This window comes from Varroa jacobsoni, unplaced genomic scaffold, assembly GCF_002532875.2.
Source record: "Varroa jacobsoni isolate VJ856 unplaced genomic scaffold, vjacob_1.0 scaffold_1045, whole genome shotgun sequence".
In the NCBI taxonomy this organism is placed as follows: Eukaryota; Metazoa; Arthropoda; class Arachnida; order Mesostigmata; family Varroidae; genus Varroa; species Varroa jacobsoni.
Window position 1 is genome coordinate 20919 of NW_019213947.1, and position 21705 is coordinate 42623.

Here is a 21705-nt window from a genome sequence, read left to right on the forward strand (position 1 = left end):
GAAAGTGTCTTGTGCACTTCCCGTACGCTTGCCTGCTATCAGCTAAACAACCCTTTGCGTCTCACCTTTAGCAGGCATTTAACCTTGGTAAAAAAAGGCACAAAATTAACATGGAATGTATTGGACGTGTGCCTCTTTAGCACTCACGTCTGCTCATGGAGGCTCAGGACAGCTGACAAACAGCATACACAGGCATCTGCATAGCTTCCAATCATAAAATCAGCATTTTTCGAATTTCCTCGTCACTCAACCTTCTGCTGAAGGACAAAAGGAGCAAACCCTTGCTATGAACATACTGAAATAATGTAATAACGTCAAAAATTATTAAAATTATGTAATGAAATACAACAACGAACTTGCAAGTGATGTGGTATTCTACCGAGAAATACGCCTTTACTGAATTGCTGCTACACAGAGTGAATTCTACTATATATCTACAGAAAAGCTGCAAAGTTTTTTCAGCTACATAATTTTAAACATCGCGTACAATGTGCATCTGACACCCACTACTCAAACTAGCCATCGAAGTTCGTTAGCTTGGAAATTTGAAAACATACATCAAAATAATTTAAGTCCACGTTCTACGTAGAAGCTACTGTACCGTATTAAGCACAGCGTGATTGGCATGATATATAAATAGCATATATATATATATATATATATATATATATGCAATTCTGCCCGAAAATCCCAGTAAAAGAGAAAATACATTTATTTGTTCAAACACTAAAATGATATTCCCAAACAGTAACTACAAAACACTTTGTTGATGTGTGTCACGTGCTCAGGTATGAGTTTCTGTTCCTGGACGATCGCTGAAGAGTGTCGAAGATGTCAGCAATAGCGATGCAACAAAGACAGTGTGAAAAACTGTAGCCTGAATCACTCACACCATTAAGCACGAATTTTCAGTCTAACCCAGTCACGCAGCTAGTCATTCATTCATCGATTAAGCAGATCGACAGGATTCTCGATATGTTGAGTTGTCGCTTCAACCTGCGTCGCTGCTTACCTTGGAATAAAATTTCTCCACCAGCTATTGGCGTTGTCGTTGTAGGCGACGTGAGCTGTAGGGCGCGCTGAAAACGTCGCGTTAAGCAAGTCGGATCCCTTGCCGCCGTCGAGCAGGCCTCCAACGTAGTCGTGGGTAAGAGTCGCGTTGAGCGGGGATAACGGTCCGACCGGCGTAGTTCCTGCAAATCACAAATTACATTATCTCTCACTCGGTTACACTACGTCCCGCTAAAGGGTAGGGGCATCAGAATTACTGGAGGAGAATGGAGGAATTCTTCGGTTCTATAGCATCCAATTCGGCCCTCCCAAGGCCACTATCCCCATCACTTTTTCGTAGTGGCCCAGAGAAGCACATATTTCCTCCATATGTACGTACATCCTCGTTTCCTGCGTCGGACGTCCTTCTTTCTTCTCATTAGTTTTGCATCTCGAGCGGCTAACGTCGAGGCTCTGTTGTACAAGGATCCTGGTTTTTGGACAAAAATACTACAGTAAAGGAGCTTCTAGGAGCAGGGCAGAGCGAAAATAACGAAGCAGTACTATAGTAAAGGCTGTTATAAAATTAGCTCTGAAGTCGCCCATCGTGCTGATTAGCCTTTGGCTATAACTTTAAGGTGGGCCAAGCAGACGAACTGGGGCTGAATAAGACACTGGAACTCCCTTGAGAACTGGAACGGTAGACGATACGCGTTTGCATCTTTCTTCCAACTGACGAACAGAAATGCCCCTGCTGCGGGGGCGGTGGCAAGGCAGTCTATGTCTGTCGACGTTTTCCACGGCTCGGGAACATTTTCTGCTTTTTGATAGCATCATACGTCACAAAGTATAGGGACACAGCGAGTAGCCAGGCACCACTATACAAACAGTAATAGTCACTGTTATGTCAAGACTAGAGAAACCGGGTGTATCTGCTTTTGTGTGCCGTTCCCTCAGGCGGTTTTGCCCTAGCTCCTTTTCTACCAGCGACCGACTGATTTAATGGGTGCCGCTAGTACCTACAGCAAAACAAAGGCCCGCTACGGAAACGACTGCGAGAGAAAGAAGTGTGTCCTACCCTCGATATTCGATACACACACAGTGGACCTGGTGTACACCTCAGTTTCTGTAGCTGATTAGGCTTTCTATCACAGCAGATTAGTTACTCGAATCCTAACTGAATAAGAGGCAATGAGAAAGCAAGCCGCTTTTCTGACCCTATGACTACTTTAAATCATCTATGCCCCAGCGTACGCTTATCTTTGTCTATGAATATTTCGGCACGTTTGTTTATGCGTCTATCATATATTAGAGAAATATCCGTCCTGCTGTTGGAGGGCCAGAAAGGGAGAGCCCCGTCAGGATGTACGCTCTAGCCGGCTTTGTGGTCGCTACGTAGAAAATGGGAGCATAAAAGAATGAAGATCTACATCGCGTGCTAGTTGTTTGCTTCTTGTTCTATTTCAACCAACCGTAATCAATATATAGTGCAATTCGACGAAAACACCCATCTATTTTAGTGCTCCCAATCTACACGTACGATCTCAGCCCTATCGGATTGCGTTTAAAACTGTAAAACGAAGCGTACATTGGGTTTTGTCACGCGACAGACGTACTCTTTTGAACTAAGTCAAGCGCTCGTATCGTTGCGATTTAGAGCAGAAAGACAAGACAACTTATGGTTTAATATCAGGCACAATTACACCGAAATAGAACAGAATTCCATATGCATATTCCATAATACTTATTATATATATACATACCTGTTGCGGAGGCGCTATTTAGAGAGAAGGGAGCGGCTCCTGTTTGGACTGTGGCCCCCGATATCGACGCGAGCTGATGGTGATCGGCGGCTGCGTCACTCGCCGCTTCGGCAGCTGTCCTGCCGACCTTGAGAATTGCGCGGTGAAGACTCGGGGCAAAGTAACTGGAACTACTGCTCGTAGTGATACTGCTGCTACTGACGGTGCTGCTGGTAGCTGAAAAAATAGCGGAAGTGCCGTCATAACTGAGATCCCTGTGGAGACTATTGTTGCTCGTGTTGTTATTACCTATCACCGTGACCACCGTCGGCTGTAGTAGCCCCTCAATTTGTGTTGTTACTGTATCCACGGTATTCTGAACGACATCTGCTGCGGACTCTACAACGCGCCGTGCTGAATTGCTTGGTGGAAGTGGAGATGGTTCGACAGAGGCGATCGATTCTGCTTGTGCCGCCGCAGCGGCCCCTGCCGCCGAAAAAGGCTGTACAAATATTGAGCTGGTTTGTTGTTGGAAACTGCTATCATCTAACAGGTATAATGGGTTTAACTGCTGCAGTAACTCCTGGTGCTGAGCTGTATGATACTGTAATTGTTGCTGTTGTTGGTGAAGCAGTGATTCCACTAGAGGCGAGGCTGCTGATACGTGGCGTTGTTGTAGCTGGTGATGGAACTGACGTGCGGTGATCGATGCTGCCGCGGCTGCCGTCGAAGGAGGGATATTCGTTATTGCTGTTAGCGCTACAGTTGATGCTACTGAAGAAGTCGTGTGTGCGAGGGTGCTTAGTGGTGAGCGTGAAGGAGGCGAACGCAGAAAGGCAGCCAGGATCCTACTAAAGGGCTTTCCGCCAACCAACAGTTGACTGATGATGCCCGTTCCATCGTCCTGTTCTTCCTCTTGTAGGTTGTTTGCCTGAGCCTAATCGAAAACAAAAAAAGGCCAAATAAGAAAATAAACAATACAAGAAGAAACGCTATACTATATACAGAAGCCATTTTCGCGGCACTGTGATGTACTATTTATCTGAGGCAATCTATGATGAACAGAGGAAACCACGCTTGGAAATGCGTGGGGTTCTGAATCGAAATTGAGCTGAACTATTGATTGCTTTCCAAGTTTATAAGGATTGATCTATTTAGCTAGTTACTAATCCCGTAGACAACATAAATAGCCAAGAGCTTTAACAAGCAAATTTTTTTTAGGCAAATACGAACAGGCTTCTCCTTCTAATCTTACTATTGCTGTTATTGACTTTATAATGCGGTCGTAGACTTTTGACTGCTATGTTTCTGTTACGAACACACACAATGCCTTTTCACTGAACAACAAGACATATCTTTATTGCGAAAATCGGAAACGGACAAACCGGGGCGGTTAAGTAACATTGGAATATATTACGTGATCCATGATGCGAACGCGGTATTTAACGAGAAACTCTATCGTACTTGAGGAGAGCTACAGTATTTCATCTTCTAATGGCGTATGAGGTCAAAGTTATTGGTCTTTTGCCTCTCACAAAAAAGCAAAACAGAGGATATGCGCGTTCATTTCGGTGACTCCTTGATGTGACCACGTCTTTAAAGTTCTCAACATAGAGGGGTTCTTTGCTGAATGCCAACGAAGTAAAGCCGCAGCAAGAACGTGCCATGAAGTCGTTTGCCCTATATATGGGCGATTGTTATTGAATTTGCACATGTTACCTATTTTCCTAATTAGGAGTTTGAGCCCTAAGTCCTGAACCGCACACGCAGCTATCGCACGATCCTGTCTATCACGGCTGGGCCTTGGTGGCACCACTGATGTATAAAGAAATACATTCTACTCGTAAAGCTGACAAAAAGCGGCGTGCACATATCTTTACAATGTCGTGGGCTCGATTATCTCTAGGGTGCATAGGATAATTAATTTCCTGCTATTCGTTCCGCATAGAAAATCACAGCTAGGGAAGATATCTTTGTGCGCACACAACAGTTAGTTAATCCTGTTAGCCTGGTGGCTTTATTAATGAATAGCCTGGCACTAGGAAGAGTAGGACGTATTCTTAAGGCATCCTATATATACACAACTCATCTCACCGGACTATAAGAACGAAACTTTACTCCAGATTATCTGTCGTCAAAATATAAAGTATGTACTCTATCGGCTTGCGCGATCTACTTGTCAAGCCATAGTAGGCGTCGCTAAAGGTAGGTAACAAGGTATAAATCAGCGTGTGCTGCTGACACGCAACCCCTGCAGTGAAATCCTGAGCCGGTTTTAGCTCTCTGCTACCTGCAGATTTGCTTCTGTTAACGCACCGTCATACATTTTTTAGACGCAGCTTATTTTGGCCGGCATGCACCATAAACGCTGAAAAATGTTTGCTATCGCTCTGACGCGTACAGGACGACCTGGCTAATAAGCCTAAATTTGTGGCCTTCGAGTTCGGTGATAACCTTTTAGACGAATTGCCTTCATTCGACCCGTGTGGTTCATTAGGTAACTTTGAGGTAAAAATCTCAACAAAGCCGGTTGATATAATTGGATGTCTGGTTTTTCACATGGGTGTTAGCAATGGCTTTGGATATTTGAGTACCTAAAGATTTCGGTTAATTGCAGGTTACATGTACATGTTGATCCTTTGCCCCCTTTTGCGAGTAACTACCGGATCCGTTGATCTTGGAGTTCGTCGATCTTGGAGTGGCCTGTAGTATTCATGTTTATGAATATCTCTGGCACATTGCCAGTCTCTTTCGATCGATATCTTTCAATATATTTTTCAATTTTCACTTTAAGCGTGCTGGCTGGTCTACTTAAGCACACCAGTTAGCATACTGGCAAGAAAACGAATCAAGTGTAGAACATTTTGCGTGCTTGTAGCACAGGCTTCTCAAACTAGAACTAATTACCCAAAATAATATGATGGTGCGAATCTGTAATGATACTACCTCTCAGCTCGAGGTATCGGCGTTCCAGGTGTCGGCATCCACAATAGATGACAGATGAAGTTTTCCAGTACTGTTACATTTTCGATGCCACGGATTTCTTCTTGCGACAAAGACCGAGGCAGACTCGCTTGGAAGTTTGCTGCAGGTCTTAGTTTACTTTGGGAACTACAGTATTCGACAGTTTTACAATGGGGGGGGGGGGGGGGAAGAGAATTTGTCGTCCAATAACGCTTGGTTTTACATGGGCCCTATTGTAATGGTCAGTCAATAGCCCCTGAATATGATTATATTGTTCCTAGGATGTTCTTTGCTACATTATATCTAAAAAAAATTGAGAATTCTATGATGCCTTGGATCTAAATCAGCCTAGGAGTCACTTGTGCAGTCTAGGAAATTTCGCTTGCCTGCGTAGGCTATATAGAAATAAGCTTCAAGCTTTTTGGGGGTTGAAGGCAAGCAGATGGCAAGCCAACGTTACAATGATTCATATCGGTTACTGAGCGTCGTCCAGTAAAATATAATTCGCTTTTACATTCTTATATTTATATAATTTCCGTATTCTGGAAACAAATGCTAATATCTATAATTTCATTATCTAAGTGAAAGAGAAACAGACATATCACTGGCTTCAACCGCACTCGTGTGTCCCTAATAGCAGCTCTACCTTAAGTACGACTAATACCGTAGTCTTGGTGAAGCCTACTCCATAAAGATTAGACACCAGTGATAAAGCTCGATGGGTCATCAAGCTTTTTACGACGATTTTCGAAAAAAATTGTGATCGAATGTTTCCTACCACTTGAAATATTGCGTATATGTAATTACTGATGCCATGCAAATTTGTACCCAAGGAGGTAAGAGGTTATTTTGGGGACTTGTTTATACGACCGAAATAGTTAAAGACGTTAAATAAAATAGTTGATAACTATTGTCTTGTGTTGGACAAGGGAGAACCTGGGGCTTTTGGGAGCTGTTTGATTGTCAAAAACACAGTTCCTACCGTTCTCAGAATTGTGCACTACAACATATAAACTACACAAACGTAACAAGCTTTCTGTACTTCAAGTCATCACATGTAGCAACAAATAAAGTCTTCTCTATTTTATATATATTAGGATGAATGAAGCGGTGACTAAATTGGAGTTATCGAAATCTCCACAGAAGTGTACACTTAGCACTTGTCTTTTGAATTTAAAGGGCGTTCTGTAAATGTAAGTTTTTACACCTTGATCCGGTTCCGAGTATGACGTAAAATGTGGTGCTTTTAAATAGGTAAGATTATATAGCGCTGCGTGTGAGTATATTAAATCCGGAGAATTTGGCCAACAAGGAGTGCATTGTGCAGACTTTGGTTCGTCATTCGGAAGCTCCCGTGATTATAGGAACTCTGATTATAAGAAAATTGCAGTCATTTTTCTTTTTTTCAAACGGTATTTTTACCTATAAATTTATTGTTCTTCGACGACACTTAATTAGCTTATATATATATATAATATATATATATATATATATATATAGCCAATATCATGGTGATTTTGATTGTTTACGGTGCGAAATTTAAAAGTTACTCACACTTTTCAACATATTAAATTGTTTTTATCAACCTATATAGAATATAAATAGAATAGAAATAGTAGATAGGGCAAATAGTGAGCAGATAAAGCATGTACATACAAATCTATAGTGACTGTCTATAGGCCGTAGCACGCTTTCAGCGGAATCAAACTTAGCAACGGGAAAGTATTAGTAAAATATCTAAGTAACAATCGATTTTACACTAAAGCGTTAACGTAGACAGCACTGTTTCAAATTATATCAAGCACCATCAAAGCCTTTGAGTATTCCCCACGCTGGCTGTCTGTACGTACAAACCTGGTACTCGCCGAAATGTCTACAACGTTCGTTCCGACACGAGTACATGACCGCAAAGGACAAACCTCGTTGAATTATACATAAAGCATTGGAACGCGTAAGGTACGGTTTTAGGAGACGACAGCAAGCAATACAACAATTACTGTCGAGCTTATATATATATATATATATATATATATATATATATATATATATATATATAGCATTAACACAATCTGCAAATTTCAACGCCAATGCTGTCGTCAGCTGATATATTGGCAGTCTTATAATTTGGTAGCAGTTAAGCATATACCCGACAAAACCTATAGAAGCAACCAAACGCACTGCTAGGCCTAACCGACCGCTTGATCTCTTATCGGTGTGAAGGAAGGAGGATGTAGAAGCCATCGGCCAAACATCTTACAAAGACCGGTCAGTGGCGCCCACCGCGCTGACAAAGGTAAGCTACTTTCGTTACAACCAATAGAATCGTTAGCGACGTCAGATTGTAATCTACGTGGTTGTCGACACTAAATCCAGATCCTGAACGAAGGCTTTGGCCGCCGAAAAGCTAATGTCAACAAAAGGAGGCTTTACGGAAAAGGGAGATTAGACGAATCCCATACGGAGCAAGCAAGCAAGCAAGCGTATACCGTACAAAACGGTTAGATTCGGATCGTGGAGATATCAGTCCGTCAGTTGTCAGGAGTTGGGCAGGATACCACTGCAAGCGAAACATCTAATGCTATAGGGGTGCAGCCGCTAGTAATAATAGTCGAGTGTAACGACTAGGGTTATAAATAATCAATAGCGACTTGTTCGGATCCCGTCTAGAAATAAAAGCTTTAGGCGCTACCCGACATATTGTCAGTCTCTCGATATATTCTAGCGGCTGCGTAACGGCCTTGTCCAACATACTGGTATGTAAGCCGGACAAAATGCTTGCGATCTAATGGATTGTTCCGCATCTCAAAAACATTAAGCACATCTGCATTTGCCGTTAGTCTACTTAAATAGCTGCTAAGATCTAACTTTGCCATCGATTTACAGCTCTATGATAGATTTTTGAGCAGGTCTTAAACGTAGCCATTTATACATATCAAGCACAAGCATAAGAAGTTAAATTTGTCTATTATTGAGTGCTTAGCTAAATGTTAGTTTTACTTTTGGCTATTACCAGCCCCGATCGTAGACCACGTGTGCTATCTTTCGGCATTTTATCTATGCTGATATGCCTTCTATGTATATAAGAAACCTATAAGCTCCGCAAACGGCGTTCGTTGTGCATGTCGCGTACCTCTATACTGCAGCTCCTATATCTCTTTTCCATACAAATATAATTGTAATGTACTTGCGCATGCATAAAGACCAATCTCCATATCCCTACTATAATACTCAATAAAACTCGATATGCGTTTCGGTAATGCGATTTGATCTTGAGCGACTAGGGAAAGAGGCTCAGCACTGACGTGCAATACAATATATGGGCCTCGACAAACGCCGGGCCCAGCGATTGTCTGGCAAGACGTGGTGCAAGCAGTAATATCAAGGGGCAAGCGTAACTCAGTCGGGGTGAGACATAGTGAAAGCTTAGAAATTAACGCGAAGAAACCAGCATTAAGCCTGTAGGAAAAATTGCAGGGTATTTTTTATAAGTTGATGCTGCCAGAAATTATTGATTGTCTGCCATATACGGGCAGTCTTATTAAAGTACAGTAGATAATTACTTGTTTTGAATTTGTAGTCCTTTATGTCGATCCTATTTTGCATTTCCACTCCACCCGGGAATACTCTACGGCATTTGGTTTAATATATATATATATATATATATATATATGTAAAACTGTCATCTGTATATACATTGTATTCGCCTACTCGTATCAAATGGTAAGGAGCATTCGAACTATAGCATACGATGATTGTAAGAGGTGTAAACCTATTTGGCATTACGTTGTTGATGAGTGTTTTCTTTTTTTTCTGATGTATTCTATTGGGCAGTATTAATGGTCCAAATTGATACTTCTCTTGAGTTGAATTATGATGTCGCGCTATCTAGCGTTTCGAAAAGCTTGCATAACCTTTAAGTTACAAAGTTGACAAGTTGTTGTCAACTGCGAAGTTGACAAATACCTACTATAAATATTTGACTATGTACGAATATAAGCTGAGTGTTACTTTAAAGGTAAAAGTATATATTAGTAATAGAAATCAACGTTCAGTTATTAAGTTAGTGTCTTGACGATGGTAGTATCCTTCTAACGTTATTATTAGTGCAATAAGACTGGGATGACCACGCCTTGGAGCTTCAAACGGAAACATGAACTGATCGCGTCAGATTTCGGCTATGGCGCGCTGAGTTTCGGGCGGTCCTTTGCTAGCAATATAAACGCGAATTACTTCTGAAACAGACGGCATGAGCTTTCATCTGTCCTAGACTGAGAGCTCCAGAGATCTGATTTTTGCTTTTACCTTCAGAGTTATCATTACAATTCCATACTTCGATATCAAATGAACAATAAACGCATTATTCGTTCTTTGTGCTGCTCAGAGATCTCCGTAATCACAGAAACTCGTGCCTCCATTTGGAACCATGAAATGTATTCATCGTCTCTATGGGCATCAGCCCCCTAATTTCCGTTTTTCTGTAGCGGAACGGCTATTCCCATCCAGCGTTTTCTTATCCAATGTTTCTACCAATCCTCGCTATATTCGATTTATAAAATACGGAAATCTAACCTCCCAGGATTGATTTTTCGCACTAACCTGTATCATTGCCCTGAAACTTCGATGACACTCCATCAGCTTATAGCCGCAAATAGCCAAAGAAATATTTACGAACTTTTCGGCCTTCGGTGCTGTGGAATCCCGACGAGCTTCATTATTCTAGTGTTTAACCTTCTCGAAAACTTAACATAATATTCTATTTTAAGGGTTCACGCCGAGAAGGTAATAAGCCCCAAACGTTACGTTGCTGTCATCATTTTCAGATTCTAGTCGGAAAACGTGAAAGCCATTCGAAACATCATGCCCGACATATCGATTTAGGACTACTGTGACACGAGCTATGATCGTTCATATCAGTGACTTTTTTATGTTTACCTGCTCTTATTTGTGATATCGCCCTTCGTATACGCGGTACTGGGTTAGTAGAACTTACCGGTACGAGGGCTCGGCTCTGATTCCTAACTGCGACTTGTGATGTTTCCAAGTTACTTTAATTCTTACCATCAAGTTATCGTGCGGCTACTTACGTTATTATTACATCCCTATTCATAATACGCGCTAAATATAGCGATGCAACGTTGTTCACTGCGAAGTGCTTGTTGGCTTTGAGAGTCTGAAATGATTCGCTTTGACGGAATAAAAATACAAATATTGTTGTACTTAAATGATGTATGTATGCTCCTACCTGATCGGGATCTACCCAGCTCTTCGGCCATCCCGCCACGCTGCCAGCCATTCCAGTCGAGCATCGGGTACACGACTGCAAAAAAGTAAACAGGTTATATTATAATGACATGCACACGCCGTTTCAACTAGCAGGATCTATTCCTCAGCAATTTTCCAGCCTTCCGCTTGTGCTTGTTTGGCATTCATGAGAAATCTATGGTTGGTATAAAAAAACACAGCTACGACGAGAAAAACTCTAGTTAATGAAACAGCAGCGGTAACACGCGTCTATGCCTTCTAAGTGAAAGTGTCACCTAGTCTCAAGCATTCGGCCTGTTTGGCAAAGAACTGCCCTCAAAAACGCACGTTTTTTTATTTGACAAAAAAAAATTGTTTTCATGTTCATGAATACAGTCGTTTCGCCCTATAGAACCTTGTGGAAAACTGCGAATTCTACAATATAAACGTATTATTTAAGATATAAAATAGATAGAATCTGTGGTTTGTTATATCTGATTACTATCATTGCATACAGCATTCGCACTGTATGCGTTTGTCTCATAAAAACATTTTCACCTCTTTATAACCTTTGTCAAATTCTATAATGTAAACATTTTCCTCAAAGTATAAATGCGTTCTTTAGATATTTCTTTTATCTTTTAATGTGATTATATTATAGCTACTCTAATCAGAAAGTTTTTTTGCAATTTGAAGACAATGCGCGCTGTGTCTTGTTCCGCTAAATAACTATTGAGTAAAAGCCTCCATCTCTGGCTTTAATCGTCTTTTTCAGAAGCTCTCGTGCCGGGATCTTTTTTACAGGACATTCGGTGGAAAATTCGATCGAAAAGTCATTCAATAGAGTTTGCTATCGAACTGTCACCTCCAAATGCAAATAGCGCCGCAACTTATCATTTTTGGTGGTAGTTATCGACAACGCTCCTAACTTGTAGATAGGCATTTTAATTCGTGCGAATCAAATGGCCGACAATATAAATATATGATAACTTTTGTGCCACTTTAATGAAACAAAAAAAAAATACGTAAAAACAGAGAACTGAATACTCTAGTGAGAGGCATTTTTTCCAAATACATCGTGTCCATGTGCCCTTACAACTGCTACAGTGAGATCGAGGTACGTTCAACCGTACCATTTTGCATCACACTCACTCGTACTCTAACAAGCGGTCTAGAAATTTACCTAATTATTGTCACAGATAATTCTCTCCTATTTTCTCGTAGTCCTATGCTTATTCCTAAGCCTTTCACCGTTCCTCGATGTTTCCTTCCCAGTTCCCAGTAACGTGAAACGGTGCACAAATGGCGTTGCTGGAAGAACGCACTGGGTAAAAATTATAAACCATTTACGGGGCCACGTTTTGGGTGGTAAAAGAAAAGAAGCTTTGCCCGTACTTGCTGTTGAACTTTCTATTCTTTTGCTGAAATCTCAGTTTACTATCCGCTTCCGGGACTTTAAAACTGTACAGCGGGGGAGCCTTGTTAAAAGCAACACTGCCAGGTCTTTTTCAGCATACAAATCGACCCCACAAAATCTCTCCATTCGTAAAAATCCTGCATCGAGACCAGTAATGATAAATACCAGGACAGAGTTCTATCTGAAGGCGTAGATGTATTTTTATGCTCCCAGCTAATCTAGTGCGTCCCATGCTTTGAAAGTATGACCTGACTCATAAATCAGCAATGGATTACATCACTTGTGCACTGTTGCTGTTTTACTAAAGACGAAAACTGCCCGATCCTTGCCGTCAGTTATATCGTTCTGGAGTTTCGATACACTGCATTGAGCCCTAAGGAGCTCCATTATTATGAGCGTTAGATAGAATGTGACATGCCTTTTGTGCCTCTCTTGATCATACAAATTTGACGTGCTAATATCTAGTACCGTACCTGATAATCCATCCGAGGAGACGGGGTGAATATAATTACAGCTAAAAAAACATTTAACAATTTGGTATCTATTCTGCTACGAGATAGAAAAGAAAAACCCTAAAAAAAAAAACTAGCTTTTCTATCATTTCCAATCGGATGCACGGATTGATAAATATCTATACATAAACTAGACGCAGATGCTAAACGATCGGTGACAGACCTTACTAGAAATCAGTAGTAATCGCAGAGCTATAAGAAATCTTTGCAAAACGCGCAGTTCCAACAAACTGACCTTTAAAAGAATCTACTGCAATTCAGTTCTCTACGCTCGTTTGGTGGACAGCGTTTGGTGGACTCTGTAGCCATGGAATAGAAACTACGGACATTCTCCTCAAACTCACCGTGCGAGGCCATCAGCTGCATTGAGCTTAAGGGTCTGTTGGAGACTGAAAGGCCGACCCCTGTTTCTCTTAGGAATAGAGGTTGGTGATTATCAGCTGGTCAATTGTTCTTGACGGCCCGACGTCGGGCTATCACATGTAAAGAACGAATCTTTTATGAAGGATTGTCATGAAAGTCTGCGAAGCGATCAAGAAAATCACAAATCAATGACGAACGGCTTTGTAATGTACATATCGATCACGTCAACATGCATTTGGAATGAGGTTTCCTGTAGGCTCCTATAGAAGAAGGTTCTGAGCGGAACTGGTGGAGAAGGCGATGCACTAAGGCACCGTTGAATTGTTGCACAATTAATTTACTGTTCACCGTTTTAAAGGGAGCGCTACCTCAGAATAGGCATTCAGGGCGGCGTTAACAAGCCAGCACAACTACTCAGGCAATTGTTCATTCTATGCACGTGCCTAATAAACAAATAATTAACTACAGCTTCCTCTTATTATTATTATCACTATTTATCATCTTTAATTCCTGTATGTAAAGGATATGCTTTCGTCAAAACCTGCGGATTGCTACTAAATGAAAATACGTAGCATGAAATGACATGTACAGGCTCTGATGGAGCTTTTCGATATCAGTTGAAATGTAGGAGCCGTTTGCCCTTGGGTGAGTATGTTTCGTTAAGAATCTTCAACCGGCACTCTTTCCAGGACAGGCTGCCTTGGTACAAAAATTAGGAAAGTCAGATCTGAAAAATATGGGATTAGATGACGAATGAAAAGAAGGGATTACCAATGAGAAACTGTCGAAGCGAACTATCGAACGGCCATGATGCTACGTTCAGCAGGATTAGTGTTGATTGGCTAGCGTCCTCGGATCGAGTATTCGCTGTGCTGGGAATCACCCAAGGGAATGAGCGAAGGACATGTAGAACTGGAGGTATGCGACAGCAGAGTCGTAAGACATTATATTCCATTAGAAAGTTCGAGAAGCTCTTATTACTATTGCTATCAGTCGATAAAGCGCAAACATTCTGCCAAAGATAGCAACAGAAAGACAGGAACAATTTGAACATTGCGACAAAAGCATCAAAGGCATTGTTGTCTGATTACTTCAAACTAGGTGATTTCCTAATCTTGGCTGGGAAAAACCGAACCAACCTTTAGCTGTCATGTTGTCGCATCAAGCGAACTAATACGACATTATGCCAACGTTATAGCCAAATTTCTATTGTAGCTGCGCAGAACGGTCCGACCCCATTGATTTCCTAAGCGAGTTAGCCAACAGCATCAAAAGTATTGAAGGGTTTACCGGTTAAAAAAACTAGTAAATTATGCGTGACTGCGAAGCTTATCTTTGCATAATAGCCGGCCTACACAGAGAATATATCTGTCATAAGCGTGATAGGATATATGTAGTTTACATGAACAAGCACACGTCCAAAAAAGCGCTGAACGTTGTTCCGAATATATGGTACCAATCGTTTACCAAGAACTCACCAACGTACTTATAGTGCTACTACTGAAACAATAATAACAGGAATCAATAGGCAACAATAGCTGAGATCAGGAAAGGGGAGGGAAAACTCTTTTATGGAATGACGTCGAACTTAGTGTACTATCTTACTTAAAATTTTATACGAGATTATGTGTATACAGCTTGCCACCTGTCCCGATAGCTCACGTAAGGGCGAACGTTTAACTTATAGCTGGTACGTTGGATGTGTTTGCACTGGGCTCTTCCGTCTATCTGGCAGACATTCATACGTGCGTGCCCAGTTCTGCACAGGTTTCTCCAACAAGCAGGTTGACGCTGATTTCAACGTTGTTTTTTTTGGCGTTTTTTTTTAATCTACATACAACTCCAATCAGACCCCAGCTTTCATAGTTTTTTTTCAGAGTTCAGAGTTCTCATACTTTTTTTTTTGTGTTCATATGGCGTTTCGAACCGAACCGAACGAAGGAAAAATTATCTAAGACCATGGAGTGTCCTTGCATACTTCAATTGTTATCCAGCCAAGCAGCCATCTCTGAGTGGACCACATAACGTACTCGTAGCACTGTCTAGAGCCAAAATCTACTGATCGGTGGAGAACTCTTACGGTAGACAACTCGACACCGAAATCAAGCAGAATTACCTTGCAGCCAGGGCAGGCTGTAGCAGTTCTTCTTGCTTAGCCGTGTCGGGTTGGAAATTCGCCTGCTTAGATTACTGTTGAAAAAGTTAAGATGCGACAGAGGTAAGGCATCTCTGCGCTTAAGCGCCACTGAGGTAGGCCCATGTAGTCCAACGAAAAGTACAAAGAAAAGAGGTTGAGCAACGCTCTCAGAGGGAACATTTATGAAGGTCTCATGGGACCTCTGTACCTACTGTTTAAGGTGAACCTCTCGAATGATTTTAAACTGCTAACTTGGATTAGCCCTTTTGTCTCTGGCGCAGCACCTCGGCACCTATCTAAATGTCTTGCTGCCACACTGCAACACGCTGATAATTGTTTAAGAACAAAGATTCATAACCCCGACCCAGGTAGAAGTCACCGTCTGTATGGCGCATATGGCAGCAAAGCTTGGGCTAGGTTTTTTGCAGCTTGTAACACTAACATTGTTTCAAAGAAGTTTGTCATTCAACCCAGATGCACTTTTGGGACATCCGAATACTTAAACTTTTATGTTAGACAATTTGGTACAGTTCAGTGGCTCATATGGTTTTGAATATATTAGATGAACAAAATAGTGAAATATGTATAATAGGGAAGGATCATTAAGGGTGTTCGCTCGTGTAGTGAATATTAAACAGAAGCTAGTTCTCAGAGATCTCCTATGAGCCAGCGTATATTAGTGAGAAGTGTTTTACTATAATGCGTGTAGCATGCGGACCTTAATTATGCTTTATGTGAAACACACTGTAACAGAAAACATGTATAGTTCCTTTTTTTAAGATGTTACACATATTTTCACGATTATTTCTTCAAATACATTAAAAACAAAGCTAAGGCTATTTTATAAAGGAACGTACGCCTACGCCATGACGATCTTTGCAGTGATAATGACATATGATTTATAGGTAATTTTTCTTATGCAATAACCTTGTGGGTGCTCACGTACACATTGTTAAATCAAGATGTCTCCGGTTTTTGTCATTGTGGGTAAAAGCGTAGTAGTTGCAAGCCATAGCTGTTAGTGGTACGAGGGGTTTCCATGTCGTTAGACAATCTATTTAAAGCGTAGGGCCTCTATGATGGGCGAATAAAGCCTAAATAATAGTGGTAAACGAACTCTTAAAGACTGCCCTCTTCTGATAATGGGGAAGGTTACGGTAGCAGTGCAAATTAAATTCGTATAAAAGTCCTGTGACAACAACTAATTATGTACCGAAGTCCTACGGAAATTTCGTGAGTGGTTTAGGCTGAGGGGTGTGCCCTTTGAAGCCGACGGCAGTTTGAGGCAGTTTATAAAAAATTCCCGCAGACTAATTCATGACTAAGATGTTCTGAATCGCTCGACGCAATGAGAATATCGAGGCCGTTCTCAAAAAAAGCCGACCACCTCTATTGGGCGTCGTCCGCAGGAATTATCACTTCGTAAAATAAGTTTGTAGTAAATCTTTTGCTTAGATCTTAGCTATCATAGTGTGATACAAAGTGAAGGTGATTCAATAATTGCCTTCAACAAACTATAGAGTTTGTAAAAGAATACTCACTTCACTGGCTGATCAAACTTTCGTGGTCGACGCGTTTCTGTGGCGCGATGCCCTGGATTACTTCTTCTCGGGATAGGTGAGAGATAGGGTTTACGCTAGTAAACCTGCAGTGATCGAGGAACTGAGGGCCAATATTCTATGTCACCAAAATGCTGATATTCGGGTCTTCTTGTGCCAACTAAGCTTGAGAGGACGTTGAAGCAAGATTATGTTTCATCCATAAGCGAAAGCGGCTTCGTATGAAAATAAAGCCTAAACTTTAGCTAGTTTATATGTAAGCTGTTTTTTTTTAGTACAATTAAATTTGCCACGGGTATTGGTACGTTTCATACTGCAGATATAATACCTAGTAGTCACCAACATTGCATTTCTCTAGTCTTCAGCCCACCGTTAGCTTTTTTCTATAAGACAATGGACTTCGGTATTTGTATAGTGAGCAAAACGTCTTGTTCAAAAACAGCGAATCGAGGCAATCGAGTCAAATAGTCCAGGTTAAGTCGTATACGTTAAATGAATAAATATATTACGTAATCTTATTAATTAGTGTGAAACAACTACGTTAAGAAATTGAGTAGGGTAGAAAAATGTTAATGTAAGTATCACAACTTCAAGAAAGTGTAACGGAGGTGGCACTTTTAGTGTTTAGTACTCAAAGCGGCTCGAGATTGAACTGAAAAAAACTTCGCAAGCTTATACGGGTAAGTTTTTCTTTGAAGGGGAATAGACACTAAAAATCAACCGCTACGCATTAGAACATATTAAAAGTGTCTTCTGGGAGCAATACACCATTAACGACAACTTTAGATGATGGGTTATGAGTGAACCGCATCCGGCCACATGGTGGCATATTAATGCTACAGAAATATATGCACGAGCATGATAACTTTCCGCTAAATCATCAGTATGTATGCAGATTACAATTGAACTTAATTTTCTATAACAATTTTTGTTATTACAATACAACTTGTTTCAATTACTGCCGCTCGGGCACCATTAAGCATCCCTAAAGTATGCTTAATAGTGCTTAAACTTAACCAAAAATGCCTCTTTATTATTGTTAGTTATGGAGAATTGGGCTAACAGATACATATAGTCACCTCTCATGATCACTGATTGCCTTTCCACGTGCTCCAGCGCTATAAGTGACTTCGACCTATCTAATGTTCAGCAAAACCTTTTGATAGGTGCACAGCCTTATTTACAGGTATTTCATTAAAAATAACTGAATTTTTTATTTAATCCACTTCAAAGAAACTGCATAGGGCAAACTTTCGTACAATTTTTATTTATGCAAAAAATATCTATGTCAGTTTTCTAATGAGATTGTGTTTATAATGGCAAAAATGAATGTTTCCGTTCTCTCCTCAGGGCTGGCATTTGACGTGGCCAGACGCTTCGTCTGGCCAATCTACCTCTAGCGGTTCGCCTGCGAACTCAGCAACATTTTCGCTCTGCCGAAAAACCATACAGTTTCTTCTTTATGAGACCTTAAAATATGCATTTCACTTACGAGACGTTTTTCTCTCCGTTAACCTAACGGTTCACTGCCATCCACGCTTTGTCGCGTATAAAATTGGCTGATCATTTATCACGGTTTTAGCGGAAGTATCGATCGCGCCCTTTGTCGACCGCCCTCAGAGCGATCGATTGGTATGCGGCCAGCCAGAAATGAAACATCCGACTAACACTACATATTCAGAACGCTGTGCGCGATATGGGAGCGTGAGTTCTGCGAGACTGTATTTCAAGTAAAACAGAACCAAGATATATTGAGTGGTAAAAAGGATTGGTATTTGGGGAAATCGTAATCCTCTCTAGTAGAAGCAACGGGAAATATTGAGCTAAAATCGACAAGTCTCTCAGATGTGACATGGGATGCAGGTGGATCATCGATGCGTTTTAGCACTGCTCAGCGAAGCTATTATCAACCAAGTAGCTGGCTTGATTTAAGTTCGGCAGCCAAAATCTTTGAGCAGCGCTAAACGCCGTATAAGAATTTATTGTTTAATCTCTAGAAGCATCATCTATGTCAGCGTTACTTGTACATGAAATAGAGTGAAATTGAACGATTGTTGAAAATAAAGTCTCGAGAAATCTATCATCTTTAACAAAGCTAGTTCAGGATTTTGAGGACACCGATTTTTTCAGTCCGGTACTGCGATGTACAAGTCTATGTCTTGAAGAAAATATGAGCTCACTGTCGTGGAATCGACAAACTCGTTGTGAAATGGAAAGTTTCCTAAACCATCCACAGGGATTCTAATATGCTCTTCTCTTTTATAGGCCATAGCTACGTCATTGCTAAGAAACAATACAAACACTCTTCCAAAACTTAGATCAAGTTCTAGATACGTTTTCCAATGCTGTAAAGCTTCGCACGTCGCACATCGTCATGACCGCAATTTCGCCGTAGAAGCATCAAACAGATTATTTGTTCTCTTCTGAAATGAGAACTGAGTCTGTTGCTTTTAAATACGCCCACTACCAGCTTGAAAAAGGTTCGCCCATGTTCCATAGGTACCATAGAGCCTCTTTAAGGAGTGATCACGCAATAAGGAGGCACACTAAAGGCATGGCCTTTTCCTTTGAAGCACTTGAGTGTCTATATAAGTGAATTTTTTTCGATGATATTCTTCGCTCATTTAAAATAGAAAGGCAAGAGCAGTTTTCAACGCTATCACGAAGACAGGAAGACGTATTACTGCTAAGAGTTTTGTTAACGCTACGCTAGGTCAGAGGTACCTACACTAGCTGGCACCTATATGAGCGGCGACCCTTATAGCGAAAATCCATCTATGAACTTTGATGTACCTGTACCTATATCATAATATCATCATCGATCGCCAATATCAAACTAAAATTAACCAGATCTTATTTAACAAGCAACACATATACGTCTTTAATCGACTTCGTGACATTTTCTGTATCGTAGTAGAAAAGCTCATGCCAAATTAATAGCTAATAATTTAATGTCTAGAAATTCGTGGGTATTCAAGCTTTAGTTGCCAGAAAATGCTTTTGTAACGAATAGCCCAAGGTGAATCGAAAAAAAGATCTGAGCCGTATTGAAAGATGCCAAATGCAGGCATATTTTTATGTCTTGTCCCAGAGTAAAACCGATACCAAATCAAAAGGGGCATATGTATAAAGTGGCGGATAAGCCTCATGGAGGCTACTGCGTGAGTTGGTAAAACATTCTTCCTATCGCATCAGGAACCAAAGAATCTCCACAACGTTAGACTAAAGCAGTTATCCGGAAAACAGGTTGGCTCTTAGAGTTTCAGCTGTTGAGGAAAATCTCGCTTCATTGGTCAAGGAAAGCTGAAGGGGCTTTCTGTTTCCGATCCGGTCACCTTAAACCTCTACACCAACCAATTCTCGGTATCGACATCATTTGGGTGTTTGCTGTAAGCTGTAATGGCGGATTATTCGCCAAAAAAAAAAAAAGGCGCAGATCTTGCTTCGTCTCGATTGAACTTCTCACGCTAAACTGAAGCCCTGTCGTTAGCTCGTTTACCATTGTTGCTAACGTGATTGAACTTGTCTCCTAACACTTATTCACTGGCATAAGTTTTTCCGTATGAATGTAGACTGACCTGACTTGTAAAGCTCCTTTTTGACTAGTGTCATTTATTATACAGACATCTGTTCAGTATCATGTTTGTTTGTGATAATACAGAAGGAGAGCTAACAACATAAATACTCGAAAGTGCTTATGTTACAAAACATAGTTCATACGTAGCACGAAGTCAATACGGTTGATATTAGGAACAGGAAGGTACGCCTCATATCGCTTAAGGCATACGCGTTACTGTATAGGTCAACTGTCCGAAATAAGAATTTAGAAAATAATTCTACGAACGAATTGCGCACGTTGATTCTTTTCGGCTAGCCAAAAAACCCGCTTTTTGTTTAATAACAAGGCCATAGAGAGCTAGAGCAACAATTTCAATAGGGTAAATTTATTTTTCATCTAAAGGTTAGAAACGTTCACTTTGTGCTTACTTCAGCTAAATGTGCCAGCCTGATAGTCTTAAAAGAGAAGCACATCGGAAAACATTAGATGATTACAGGCTCCAAAAGTTTGCCGAGCAAGTCTGAAACTTTGATCCCTAACGTTTTGTTGCGCTTGAACTATCAAATGTCATCAGAAAACACAGATATCTGCTGTCTTCTGTACTACCAAAGTAACCTCACTTAAAAAAGAAAGACTGGCTCGAATTAACAATCAGAGACTGTTAGTATAGTCCTGCAAGCTTCTACAGAGGACTGTTAGGAAGCCATATATACAAATGCCCAGTAATTCATTTCCAACGAAGAAATTGTAAGGCCAAGAAAATCCTATATACCTTATCTTTTTCGAAAACTCAACATTACTGGGCCCATTAACAGTCGGGGTATTTTTACTATTTGTCTGAATTCTGCTAGGATTTCAGAATCAGTTGCCTATAAAGTATAGATTGAGATTCTTCCAACTTACGGATTCAACCCTAGACCTTTTCCACTGAGTATACCGATTTTCTTGGGTGGAAACAAACGTTTCTACTTAACGTCTATGACTCGTATCGTATACTAAATGCTGCATTATCAAGATGTTGAGAACACCAACGTTAATTTACTTTTTACAACGTTGAAGATAATATAATAATATTGTAGCTGTAGAACATTTTTTATCTTCGGGTATTAATGGTATTCACAAACATAAATTTTTAAGTTATACCTTATACTTCTCATGGTTGCATTTTTTTTTTTATTATCAATTATCGCGAAGTTACTATTACTGTGGTGACCGGATATC

General features: G+C 40.7%; 1 protein-coding gene across 1 annotated transcript in view; it reads right to left on the reverse strand.

The window, feature by feature from the left end:
- The window catches only part of LOC111266029 (uncharacterized), a 28162-nt gene that overhangs the window by 5338 nt on the left and 1119 nt on the right, over window positions 1–21705 (reverse strand). Inside the window, exons 2-5 of the mRNA XM_022843141.2 lie at window positions 16908–17140; window positions 10939–11013; window positions 2754–3669; window positions 1013–1193 (exon numbers count right to left, since the gene is read on the reverse strand). Coding sequence (XP_022698876.1) covers window positions 1013–1193; window positions 2754–3669; window positions 10939–10989 — 1148 coding nt within the window. The 5' untranslated portion in view covers window positions 10990–11013; window positions 16908–17140. The remainder of the gene's footprint in view (window positions 1–1012; window positions 1194–2753; window positions 3670–10938; window positions 11014–16907; window positions 17141–21705) is intronic.